General features: G+C 38.8%; 1 protein-coding gene across 1 annotated transcript in view; it reads right to left on the bottom strand.

The window, feature by feature from the left end:
* Positions 1–872: 872 nt before the first annotated feature.
* LOC133485359 (serine protease HTRA1A-like) overlaps positions 873–12,717 on the bottom strand; it is a 28,077-nt gene continuing 16,232 nt past the window's right edge. Inside the window, exons 4-9 of the mRNA XM_061788924.1 lie at positions 6,314–6,508; positions 6,200–6,232; positions 5,742–5,856; positions 4,049–4,106; positions 3,837–3,932; positions 873–1,553 (exon numbers count right to left, since the gene is read on the bottom strand). Of these exons, the coding sequence (XP_061644908.1) occupies positions 1,385–1,553; positions 3,837–3,932; positions 4,049–4,106; positions 5,742–5,856; positions 6,200–6,232; positions 6,314–6,508 (666 nt within the window). The 3' untranslated portion in view covers positions 873–1,384. The remainder of the gene's footprint in view (positions 1,554–3,836; positions 3,933–4,048; positions 4,107–5,741; positions 5,857–6,199; positions 6,233–6,313; positions 6,509–12,717) is intronic.

Below are 12,717 nucleotides of genomic sequence, written 5' to 3'. Positions count from 1 at the left end.
ATGGGGAAATTCGGATTTATTTTATTTTATTAGAATAATTTTTAGGTTATTCTGAGTAGATTTAATTTTATTTCTTTATTTTTAATTTAATTTAGGTGGTTCTGGGTAGATTATATTTTATTTCTTTATTATTATTTTATTTTATTACACTATAATGATTATTTTGGTTGTTCTGGCAAAATGTGATTTATTTTATTGAATTTGAAGTTGAAGTTATTACTGAGGTTGTTTTGGGTGAAAGTCATTTTATTTGTATTTATTTTATTTAATTACATTAAAATAAATATTTGGCATGTTCGGTGGTTTTATTTTTATTTATTTATAACTTTTATTTAATTTTATTATGAATTTTTTTTCCTTCTGAGTAAATTTTATTTCCTCAATTTAAATGATATTTTATTTTGTAGTCATTACTGAGCTTGTTATGGGAAGATTTGATTTGTATTGAATACAATTAAATTATAATTATTTAGGTTGTGCTGATGAGATTTTATTGAAAACAATATTTGGTTGTTCTGGGTATATTTTCTTTACTTTTAATTAAATTAAATTGTATTAGTTATAATTGTGGTTGTTATGGGTAGATTTTATTTGTATTTCTTTTAATTTGATTTATTTGTAATAATAATATTATATAACAATAAATAATAGTTGTTCTGGGAAATTTATGTCATCTTATTTTGGTTGTTTTGGGTTTTGTGCATTATTCTTCCATAAATTGTTCAATTTTTAGTATTTATATATTTGTATACTATTTTTAGTCATTTTTTAAAATAATAAAAAAAAGATTTTATATTAGACAGTAGTTTATTTTACTTTAATTCATGACATTTGACATGTGAATTCAATTGAAAGCAAACTGCTTCAAAAACCAAAGGCGAAACCATTTATTTCCATCAAACGTCACGTAATCAACAAAATATTCTACAGTACTTTTTTTTTTTCAATAAAAAAAGGTTAGAACACAATAATTATACACATTACTGTAGATGTGCTCAGTGAGTCTCTAAATAGCTACAAAAGTGCAGAGGAAGGCCTGACTGAGCAATAATATTAAAAAGAGAGTCGACAGACAACAATAGCTTCTCATTTGTTGGTGGTGACCCAAAAAGAGTAGAAAAATGAAAACCAAACAACCCACACAACACGCACGCACGCACGCACACACACACACACACAGGAAGTACAGCATGGCTTTTTACAGCAATCCGTACAGTCGCTCATTTTCAAGGCATATCGCCAGAATGTTCCAGAACCTGGCAACTCACAGGAGGATGGCGTGTCCATAGGATCCCCCACCCCCACCCCCCCCCACCCCCCACTACCACCAGGTAGTCCACTGGTGATGAGTAAAACCTGGCTACATTTGTAACTGGAGTGACGGTCAAGGGTCGATCTCCACGGGAACGATGGTGAGGATGGCGTCCTCGTTTCCGCGGCGCACCACCACTTTGAGGCTTTTGTCCTTTTTGACGGCGGCGCTGACGTCATTGGCCGTGGAGATCCGCTTGCCGTTGATGGAGATGATCACGTCGTGTTCTTTGAGGCCGCCGCTGGAAGACAGAGAAGGAAACTGGCCGTCAGTGTGGCTCCGCGGACGTTTTTCACATTTCTTGGCGATGGATGGATGGATGGATAGATGGCCTGGAGACAGTGCTGTGCAGTAGATGCTGTGGATTGTCCACGATGGACATTATCAATCTCATTATCTTGGATGGGCAATGACCGTCAGCTAAAATTTAAAATGTGTTTACCATACTGGTTTCGATTAAAACTTAATGGTTTTACTGAATCGTATAGTAAAAGAAATTATATTTGACTCTGTATTATGTATAAAGGGGAAAATCCAAGTTTGTTGATCTTTTAATTTGATAACTATTTTAATCTTTAAATAAACAAATCTTGAAATTAAATCATTCTTTGATTGTGTATTTTTATTATCATCTTATACACATCAACCACAACTCTGTATTGATTGTAGAGTTTATATTGGTTTCTTTTAATTTTATGATAATTTGTATTGTGCTCCTCTCTCTCATCTCTTAATAGCGTTCAACATCAATGTTTTTACGTTTTATTTTATGGTTTGTGTACATCACACAGTACAGTTCTTTTTTGTATCACAAAAAAAAGTTCTTTGAATTGACTTAATTTGAACACGTACATCGGTTGCACATGATTCAAATGTGTTAACCTAACATATATCATATCCTGAGTTTTATAAAAGAAAGATGGGGATAATGACCACATTTTAATCATGTGCAACCGGAAATGAAGAGCCTCTTTTTTTCAGTGTTATTTGCACTTTTGTTTTGCCCTGCTGTCAAGTTGGCATTGTAAATGAGAAAGTATTCTCAATTGCCTTACCTGGTGAAATAGAGGTTGAATAAATATATATATACATAAATAAGGTTGTTCCCAGTCGGATTTATTGTCCTTTATTTATGAAGTTTATTTTTAATTACTTTATGACCATTTATCTGTGCAATTTATTTCTAAAACGTGTACTAGAAGCTTTGGTGGATTTCATATTACGTCACAACACTGTCATATCGTAGCACATTTAAATGGGTTTCTATGACATTAAAACTGAGTTAATTGACTACATTTATTTCTGAAGCAAGGCATTTCATTGTCCACTATGCAACAACAATAAAATAAAGGCTTCTCTATTTTGTTCTTTTCCATTCTATTCTGAGAGTTAAGTGTGCATAAGCTGTAGGGATGTAATCTTTGTGCAATACAGTGGTTGTTTTAAATTCACTTATCCAAATTAGAGCCGTTATGTAGGTATACATTACTTTAGTTATGTTATTATGTTATATATCATTAAGTGTTATTTTGAGACTTGACTAGTGGCTCCTCCAAGGCTATTGCAACCCTGTTCTGTAGCCCATCAGACTAATAGAAGGTTCTCTACAGTGAGCCCACGCACTCCTCTTTTAATGCATCAAAGTGCACCACAGATATGTTATTGTGCATAATAGCGTGGATAATAGACACTAATGGGGCCTGGTAGGGCAGAGACGGGCAAACCGCAGCGTGGAGAGGAGCCCTCCTGCATAAGGCTTTGGAGGAATCGGCTGATCTCAGCGTCTGTCGAACCCCCTCCTCCCCCTCCCCACCCCCATCTGCTGGAATGGCGGGGGCAGCCATGGCGAGAGGGGAGGGCTCACACCCGTGGTTTGTTGTGGGTGGGAGCCATGGGTTTTGAGTTTTTATCGAGCTCAGAACCATATTTGGTTGCTTAAGTGAGTCACATGATCTGGCCAATCAGCAAAGACCCACATTAGCCTGTTTCAAGCCATAACAGAAGCTCCGGTATTTAGCCACCGTTTACAAAAAAACAGACAACACTGTTTTTAAAATCCCACTTCGCACAAACTAACATACAGTGTCTATCTGTCCATCTATACATCTATCCAATCCATCCAGTGTCTTTTTATGGGTATGTGAGCTAATGGAAGGTATGACAGAATTTCCCCATGGGAATAAATTGGATGTATGTACGTCTCTATCAATCTATCGATCTATATATCTTATCTATCGAATCTTTTCATCCATCCATGGCCTGAAAATGTAAACTTTTGGCATTCAAGTCACAATTAAATAATAATAAAACACAATACGGTCCAGTCGAACCAGGAAGGAGCCTGCTAACATACGCACAGAATAAGACAGCCCCCGTCGCTTTCATTTTACTGCAATTTAAAGTACCCCCATAACTCTCTTGACGTCACTTTGCATGCATAAGTACTTCAATGAGTGCTCTGTGAATTCTTTACTCCAAAATGTGTTGATTCCTTCAGGAGGCATGTGTGAAAACTATCACTTACACTGCAGCTGGCGTCTTCGCAATGACTTCCATGACGTAAGCGCCAGAGGTGATGTCAGGGAAGTCTCGATGTCGGCTCTTCAGCTCTTTGGCCATTCTGTAGACATGCGTAAAAAAAGGAAAACAGATGTATTGAATAAAAAAGGAACTATGCAGAAAATAGAGTCATCAATCATGCAGGTAATGTATGATGTATAGGCGAGCGTAACGTACGCTGAAGTGAGAGTCATCATCCTCACGCCGATGTATTTCTTTTTGGCAGCTGCCGTACCTGCAGAAGGGCGTGAACACAACGACGTCAGCTTCAGGCTGCTCGTATTACAGTCGACGGGCTGCCGCCTATCAACTCGTCTTATTACCTCCACCAAGCAAGAAGGTGAGAGGTATTGTTTCGATTGCTGGTTGTTTATTGGTTAGTTAGTCAAAAGGATTTTGAACTTTGCAGAACAGTTCAGATCTCAGTTCGGGCCTTCCTGAGTGGGTTTTTCTCCGGGTATTTGCAATGATGAGCATTCTAATTCATTATTTAGTATTTAGTAGTCTAACAATAAGAGTAAAATTTGCACTGATTAATCGTTGGATTGATAATGGGTATTTGAATCTGAATCATGATCGAATCATAAAAATCATTAAAAATATGGCGCATCACAATTTTTTTTTTCCCTTTTGCTCATGCTTCACTTAAACCTTTTCGGAGGTCGAGTTATGTATGCACTTGCATGCCGACGTTTATAGAGCATTTTATTTCTGTCCACGCTTACGGTGATTTCTTTTGGACAAGCATTCCTATTGATGAAGGGAGAATTGGTACACTGCGTAAATTATTTTCCAGAGATTCTCATCATGCCATTATGCTGGCATATTGGAAAATTTAGTATATCCTGCTGACCTCATATTTTTGGCCTTCACATAATCTGAAGAATCTGACTGGATTTTTTTGAAACCAGTCCAGAGCATAAAACTACAACCTGAAGGATCATTGTACAGTTGGCACTAAACCTGGCATTTGGCATCACTAAAATGATCCGATGCACCCATCACTTTAGAGCAGGGCCAAACACAATCATCAACATTTAACTGCCACCTTCCCCCCCCCCCCCCCCCCCCCCCTCCGATTCGCTTCACTGATGACAAGTGGTTTCCTAAAGACAACACAGCTGTTAAATCGTAATCCCACCAGTTCTCTTCACAACATGCTTGTGGAAATAATTTAACAGTCACTACTAAACACAGCCCCCGCCTCCCGCCCCCCAACCATATTCCTCACTGGAAGATTCTGGTTAACCACTTTCCTTCCGGGTTTTAATAAACCCCTTGGACAGTTCTCCACCAATCTCCTTAGTTGTTTTTCTTATCTTGACGCAAGTTGTTAAATTTTACAACACTACGGGACTCGCCAAACTCACTGTATTTGTTCATGTTAATGAGGACATATCACGGAAAATGTACTTTTTAATAGCCTGTATACAAATAGTTAGGTCTCTAGAGTGCCTGCCCGCCCATTCAAGTGTGAAATTAAACAACCAAGTAACCAGTTTGTTAGTTGCCTGTTTCTGAAAATCTTTCTATGAGCAAATTAAGATGTCACAATCCGGCGAATTTAACATAATAGCGCCCCCAGACCGAGATTCTCCGCCCATGACTTGGAAACAAGGCTGGGGGAAGATTCTTACGCCACACCCATAGAGGGATTAAGATAGATTAGGTAGATCCTTTTTTTTTTTTTTTTAATCCCATGGGTAAAGTCAGTCCTCCTTCAAATAGATGGCATACTTTATGCGTACATAAAGCATGTCATAGGTATGTTATTAATAAACCAAGGAGCTGTTTAAAAAAAAATTAAAAACACACACACGCACACCATTGTTCATAAAGTGTCAGCCACCAAAAGGGAACTTCAACTCACCTCTGGACTGTCTGTCATAGGACTCCGCCAGGAACTGCTGGATCTTGTCCGAGGGAATGGCGAAAGAAATGCCGGCGGTCACCTTTAACGTGTTGATTCCGACCACCTCACCGTCCTAAAAGTATGATTAAAAGGCTCCTGTTGTTAACGTTCGTTTTGCAGGAAAGGCACTTAATGTTCCTGGGTCAATTTGACGTGGAGCATGTTTCATGATCTAAACGTGTCAAACACAATCAAAAGTAGAGAATGAAATTTGTGTAGAAATTACGTTTGAATGCTGAAGAGCTCACACTGAACCGAAATGTTATGGAATGAATTGAATCATTTAAATCTAGGCCATGAGACTCGAAGTCCGAATGGTTTGGATCGGTCAATGCAATGTCGACTACGATAAATCCTCAAACGGTTTTCCATACTTGCAGTCTTTAAAAAATAATAATAATAATAAAAAATCTTACCAGATTGACCAAAGGTCCACCGGAATTGCCATACTGTCAAGAAAAAAAAAAATGTATGTAAATATTTTTGGGGTCTCACTATGTATAAAAGTTGATAATGCACAGACTACGTACATTGATAATGGCGTCTGTCTGGATGTAGTCCATGTCGGAGTTGCTCAGGCCCAGCTCCCTGCCTCCCCTCTGGGTGGTGCTGACGATTCCCGTGGTGACGGTGTTCTGCAGGGAGAAGGGGCTCCCGATGGCCACCACGAACTCGCCCGGCCTCAGGTCCGACGAGCGGCCCAGCAGCAGCACGGGGAGCTTGGTCTGCAGGTGGGGGGGGGGGGGGGGGGGGGAAATGCAACAGAATGCACTTCAGGTGGGATTTAAAATTTTTATTTTTTTTTTTAACTAAGGAGACATTTAATGAGAGCATTGCAAGCGATTATGGAGCATACCCAATTACAGAATAGATGTGGCATCTGTAAAGCTGTAACGTGTACAGTGGAATTTAAGTAAGTAATTTAGGCCGTAATATAATATTGACTAATTATATGTTATAGTTCCCTCCCCCCAATATACACTGTAACCCCATTTGATTTTGTGGTACTCTCTTCAGTTGAGTGAATAGTCATATTAGAATACACATTATATTTTGTGTTTTAAATATATTATTTCAAATAATTTATTTGAATTAATTAAATAATTGTGTTATAATACATATGGTATATTTTGATATTTATTGTTTTAAATATTTGAGTTGTGTACCCTAAATAATGATGCTATAATGCATGGCATATGTTAATATATACTATCATTTATTTGTGTAAGCCACATATGATGTTTAATATTACTTTATTATGAAAATGCTTTTGTACATATAAAGCCCACCCCAATAAATTCCTTTCCAATATTAAACACAGTACGCTCTGCAGTTGTGCACTTAATCATGTGAAACTATGTCTTATATATTATACTATTTTAAATCATTTTGTAGTTAATTCAATAATCACAACATAAATCATATTGTATAATTTAATATCATTTTACATTGTTCAGTTTGAGTAAATCATGTTATAATAATACATGCGTATTTTACAGGTAAATATACATATCTTTTTTGTGGGAGAAATTATAAATCACATAGAATATTGTTTAATGATTATAAAATACATTTGTATAAATACAGGCCTTCCACCTAATAAACACCTTACCCTATGTACTCTGGAGTTGACAAAATAAATGCATCCACCCATTATATGATGAAATATGTTGTTTTCGTTAAAAAAAAAATTAAAAAATAAAAATACAAAAATACATTTTCATATTTGTGTAATAGTATGTATTTAGTTTTACTATTTGTGTATAGCTCTGTTTTGGTTTGGTTTGTCTTACCAACCAAGCTGCTAAACAACCTTTTGGTTTTTTTGTTTGTTTTGTTTTGTTTTTACAATTCCCAAAAAGTTTTATGTATTCTATGATGATCCCAATTCAGTCATCTGTGATACATTTACAAGCGGTTCATTTTTTAAGCTCTGACTTTGTCATTATGACTTTTCATGTGTTTGGGGGGGGGGCTCCACTATGCTCATCCCACTCAAACTCCCACAGAAGAACAATAACTCCTTTCCCCACAGCACCCCTGCAACCAGCGAGCGAAGCTAAAACGTTAGCCGCCGAGATGACTGGTTGCACCGAAAAGACTCGCTGACAAAGAATTTCTGTACTCCTGAACTTGCGTGGAAACAGATGGGTGGTTAAAAAATAATAATAATGCAAAATAAAAACGTTGTGTAGGTAAATAATGACAGTGTTACAAACCGAGGAGCATGGTGGCTAGCACCGTAGAAGCAGACACGCGGAGAAAGGTTATATTTATCCCTCCACGCTGGTGAAATCATCTCATACTGCTGGGAAGGCTGCAGCCAAACCACATCATCATGCAGCTGCCACTCTACCGACACACTTTTCTCACATAAAGGAATAATAATAAGTACTTTTGTGTCCCTTCGAGCAAATAAATAGAAGATTCAAAGTAAGCAGAGACAATAAAAACAATCAGTGGGAACTAGTCATAAATAGACACTTGTCTAGGTTTACACGACTCACCAATTTTCGAAAGCGGGTCTATACTGTTGAAAATGTACAGTATGTAAAGAATTTAGTAGCCATCCTGGTACAGTGAGGAAAACATTTACCAGTTTCACAAATGAACACAAAATTGGGTGGACACGTCTGTCGTAACAGGATGCACGAAAAGGTCTCAAGGACCCATGACCGAAATTGATCATGAAGTCTGCCATTTTGGTTTGAAGCAGCTCTTTTTGTGCATATTCCAGGGCCCAATGGAGCCCCAACTGGCAGCAGGTATTTGAGACAGATGGGCGACGATAAATTGTCAAGTAGTTAATTCATTCCAATGTGAGCAGAGTAAGGTGTCAAAGTTTGATGATCATTTCAAGGATTCACCATTAAACCGTTCGTTTTGTTTTGAAGCAGCCAATTCACCCAAATTCCACAGCTTGTATTTTGACGAACTCACAGAGTTAGCGGTGTACTGAATATCATTCTTACACAGCAGTGGGGATCAAACCTGTGACCATCATAGGTAAGAGACCGCCACCTCTGCCGGGACATTGTGGCGTTTGTCTGGTCAACACTGCGGTGTGAAAAGCAAACGTGATACTTGTACACGCTGTCTGTGTTGTGTGTGTGCATAAACCAGGTAGCCCGTAGTGTTTGACATGTGCAAACACAAACAGACGCCTGACATGAGTAGTAGTTGTCGTCTCTATGGCAACACACACACGCGCGTTGTACTTCCCATTCTAAACAATTATAGTTTTTTTTTTGTTTTTGTTTTTTTTTAGGGGGAAATCGAAAATAATAACAATAAGAATGGAGTCTAATTATAAATCTATAAAACAGAAATGGAAAAGAAATCAACCACTGCATAATATCGCTAAAGACAACTAAAATAGTTAAACTACTTGCCATTTGAAGGCAGAGGAGTTATTTTCATGGTCATTTTTAAACTAGTCATTAGCCATGACGCTTTCCACTACATGATGGATTGACAGATGGATGGATGGATGGATGGATACACAGTTGAATGGACAGGCGGACAGTCGAGCTATCACTGGTACCCCTCGACAAAAATAAATAAATAAATAAATAAAATAAGATCCCCACCTCCATAAATCAAAACACACTTGTGGACAGCGAGCTGAAGTCAGGAACGATAAATTGACACAAATGAACCCATTAGCTCCTGCGTGGAGGCTACATTTTAAAAAATGCAAACAATGTAGTGATGTACGCCCACAACAAGCCCCAGTAGACAGATGGACAAATATAGTGGAAAATGCATCAGTTTATCGGCAACGTGACAGCACTCAGGTGTGAAGGTCTTTCCGACATTATCGCCGTGACCAGTCAGCAAACTGCCACAACTTGTGGTAAACAGAGAGCCGTGACTCACTGCAGCTATTTAAGCCAGGGTGCACGCGCCTTTCACCCAAAGACACAAGCAGGGGATTGCAATAAAAGGGCAAGATGGGAACAATAGGGACCACAAATTATAGGAAGCGAATGTGACACATGTGAGTCAAGTCCACATACGATGTTGTTTTTTGTGTGGAAATGACGGCTAAGCAGAGTCTATGATAAGAAAACGCACGGTGGGTGAGTCACAGCAGCGTCGGCATTAACTTATTCTGTATTTATTCCGTCTGCGGGAGCAAGTTGCGTGTGAATCACAGAGGAGCTCGCGTTTGATACACCCCACACGTTTTCCCACAGCGTGGAGAAAAGGACATATAGAATGAATGAGACAGATGGACAAATAAGCTGAGATAGGAGTCAGACTTCATTTGCCAACTTGAGGACATGGGACTTGCTTGGCTAAAATCTATTTATTATTTAAGACTTGACGGAGACTCAATTTGACTTCGACTTGGTATTCATGCGACTCGGCTTGACTTAGACTTGAACTCCATGCCTTGACAAGCCTTGCCCATTACATTTTAAAATATTTATTTTCAAGATACATAGTGTAATAATAAATAAACAAATATGCCATATCGCAGGATTTTGAGTGTATGCTGTAAAAAAATGTTGTGGTTAGATAAATGCTTTCTAGTCTAAAACATTAAAGCTAAAAAAAAAAAAAAAATTCAATAAAACACATTACAAGGAATAAAATGTACATAGTGTACAGTACAACTGTGCATTACATCTTACGTTTAACAGTTTAAAAAGTATTTAAGAGTATAGAAAGCGTTAATAAGAGTCGCTGGTCAAACATGAATAAATCTTTATGTTTATGCTTTATGCGTTTAATTGAGAAGACAAGAAACTAATTGACAATACAAAGACTGGTTTGGGACAATTAAAGATTTGTGATTGTGAATGTGTTAGTATGCCTAACTAACACAAGTACAAACGCTGAGTGCAAAGTGTCTCGTGCGACTCTAAATAAGTTTTGACTGAGCAAGACTGTATGACTTGACTCATGACTTGCTTAACCCAAGTAATGACTTAACTCGACTTGCTTGAAAGCTAGTGTGTACACGTGATTTTTGCTAAAGTAACTCGGGATTTGAAGGTTAAGACTTGAGACTTTGCACATATGTGACTTACTTCCGCCTCTGCAGATTAACAGCTGCTATGGAAAGAAGAGCATCAGTTTTGGAAGGTTTATTGGCTTGGTGGCTTCAAGGCACCATTAAAAGCAACTACATAACTTACGTTTAATGGAAGCCAGGTGAAAATGCTACATCATTGTCAATGCGCAACAAATGGCAAATGCTGCAACCATGTTTCAGTAGACTGCGTGACGGAGACAAAAGTACTGCAACAAAAGAGGGAAAGATAATTGTAACACATACCACAGAACAGGAAATTGATAATTAGCATGTAAATAAAAGCATAGTGGGTAGGAACTAGCATGTAAATGACCAGAGAAGCTTGCTAATAGTTTTTTTCCCCCCATGGTTATGGAAGTGTAACAATAACCATAGAACAGGAAATGGAACTTGAAGACAATAGGAAAGAGTCTGTCTGCTTATATTACAGTCAATTAGACGTCAGTTGCTTACACAGACTAACTTTAGTGCGCAGATGCTAACGTAAATGGCATGCAGCTGAAAGCATAACGGCTACCAGTTATCATGGAAAGGACCAGAAAAACTGTTTTGGATTTTTCCCTTGATGGGTGTGTTCTTCCACACCAAACTCAACTAAAAATAAATACCACTGGACAATTTGCGATGCCAAGGAAAAGCGTAACAATAACCATAGAACAGCAAATTGAACTTGGCGACATGGGGGATATGGTCTGTCTGCTCAGTACAATATGACCCACGCAGGCACCGGGTGAACACGCAAACTCCACACAGGCGAGGTCAGATTTGAACCCAAGTCCTCAGAACTGTGAGGCAGATGTGCTAATCAGTCACCCACTGTGCCGCGTATGAACAACCAAATCAATAAAATAAATTGGATTGCAGTCTGTTGCTCGGAACTGCACTCTGTTGTCCTAAACTCGACTGGACCCACTTGTCCTAACTGGGATGAAGTCTTTTGTTCTAAACTGGACAAAATATATGTCCATTATGTATCGGCAATCTATTTAGTTAGAAGTACAAAGTACAATGTGTATGAGGCTAAATGTATATTAATGTGTCTTTGAACAACAAACCAAACATCGCAGGTGTTAGTCAAAGCCGCCGCCACACAGTGGTCACACAGCTACGCTACATCCCGTTAGCCCGGCCACGCTTATGCTCTTGACACGGGCGCATAAAAGCACTTGGGCCTCCTTCCGTCCAGCAGTTCACATAAGAGCAAACATATGCGTTTGAAGTTGTCTAAGCTCTGGTGAGACGCCGCAAAGGAAACCCTTTGAACTTCCCAAATCACAATTATGAGAAGGAGATGAGGCATGGTGTGGCCATTTTCTTTACAGTCAAACGTATACTTATGCGGACCACTTAAGTGGTGCTGACCGGCCGCATGTGACCTTGAGCATGGGCGGATACTGTATGTGGATATGGATATGTGGACATGTGCATGCACACATGTCTCAGCATGAGTAATGGCTGGGAGAGAAATTTTATACGCCTGATCATAATGTACTTGAGAGGCATCTTTGTGGGATGGCGCTACATGCTGGGATTTGTTATAAACTCAGAAAGGGGGCTCGCGTGTCAGTTTAAAAGCAAGACGGCCACCAGTCCTGTATTTGAAGACCAGTTTGTAGAGACACACTTTTTACCACTCGATTCCATTTCCCATTGTTACCATTCTCTGTAGACCAGGGGCGTCAAACTCATTGTAGTTCAGGGCCACATAAAACCTAATTTGATGTCAAAGGGACGGGACAACTCAAATCTAAACATACCTGATCCATCCATCCATCCATTTTCTGAGCCGCTTATCCTCACTAGGGTCGTGGAAGTGCTGGAGCCTATCCCAGCTATCATAGGGCAGGAGGCGGGGTCCACCCTGAAATGTTTGCCAGCCAATCACAGGGC

The sequence above is a fragment of the Phyllopteryx taeniolatus genome, chromosome 11 (assembly GCF_024500385.1).
Source record: "Phyllopteryx taeniolatus isolate TA_2022b chromosome 11, UOR_Ptae_1.2, whole genome shotgun sequence".
Classification (NCBI taxonomy): domain Eukaryota; kingdom Metazoa; phylum Chordata; class Actinopteri; order Syngnathiformes; family Syngnathidae; genus Phyllopteryx; species Phyllopteryx taeniolatus.
Note: the sequence above shows the minus strand (reverse complement) of the source record. Positions and strands in the feature narration are given on the sequence as shown.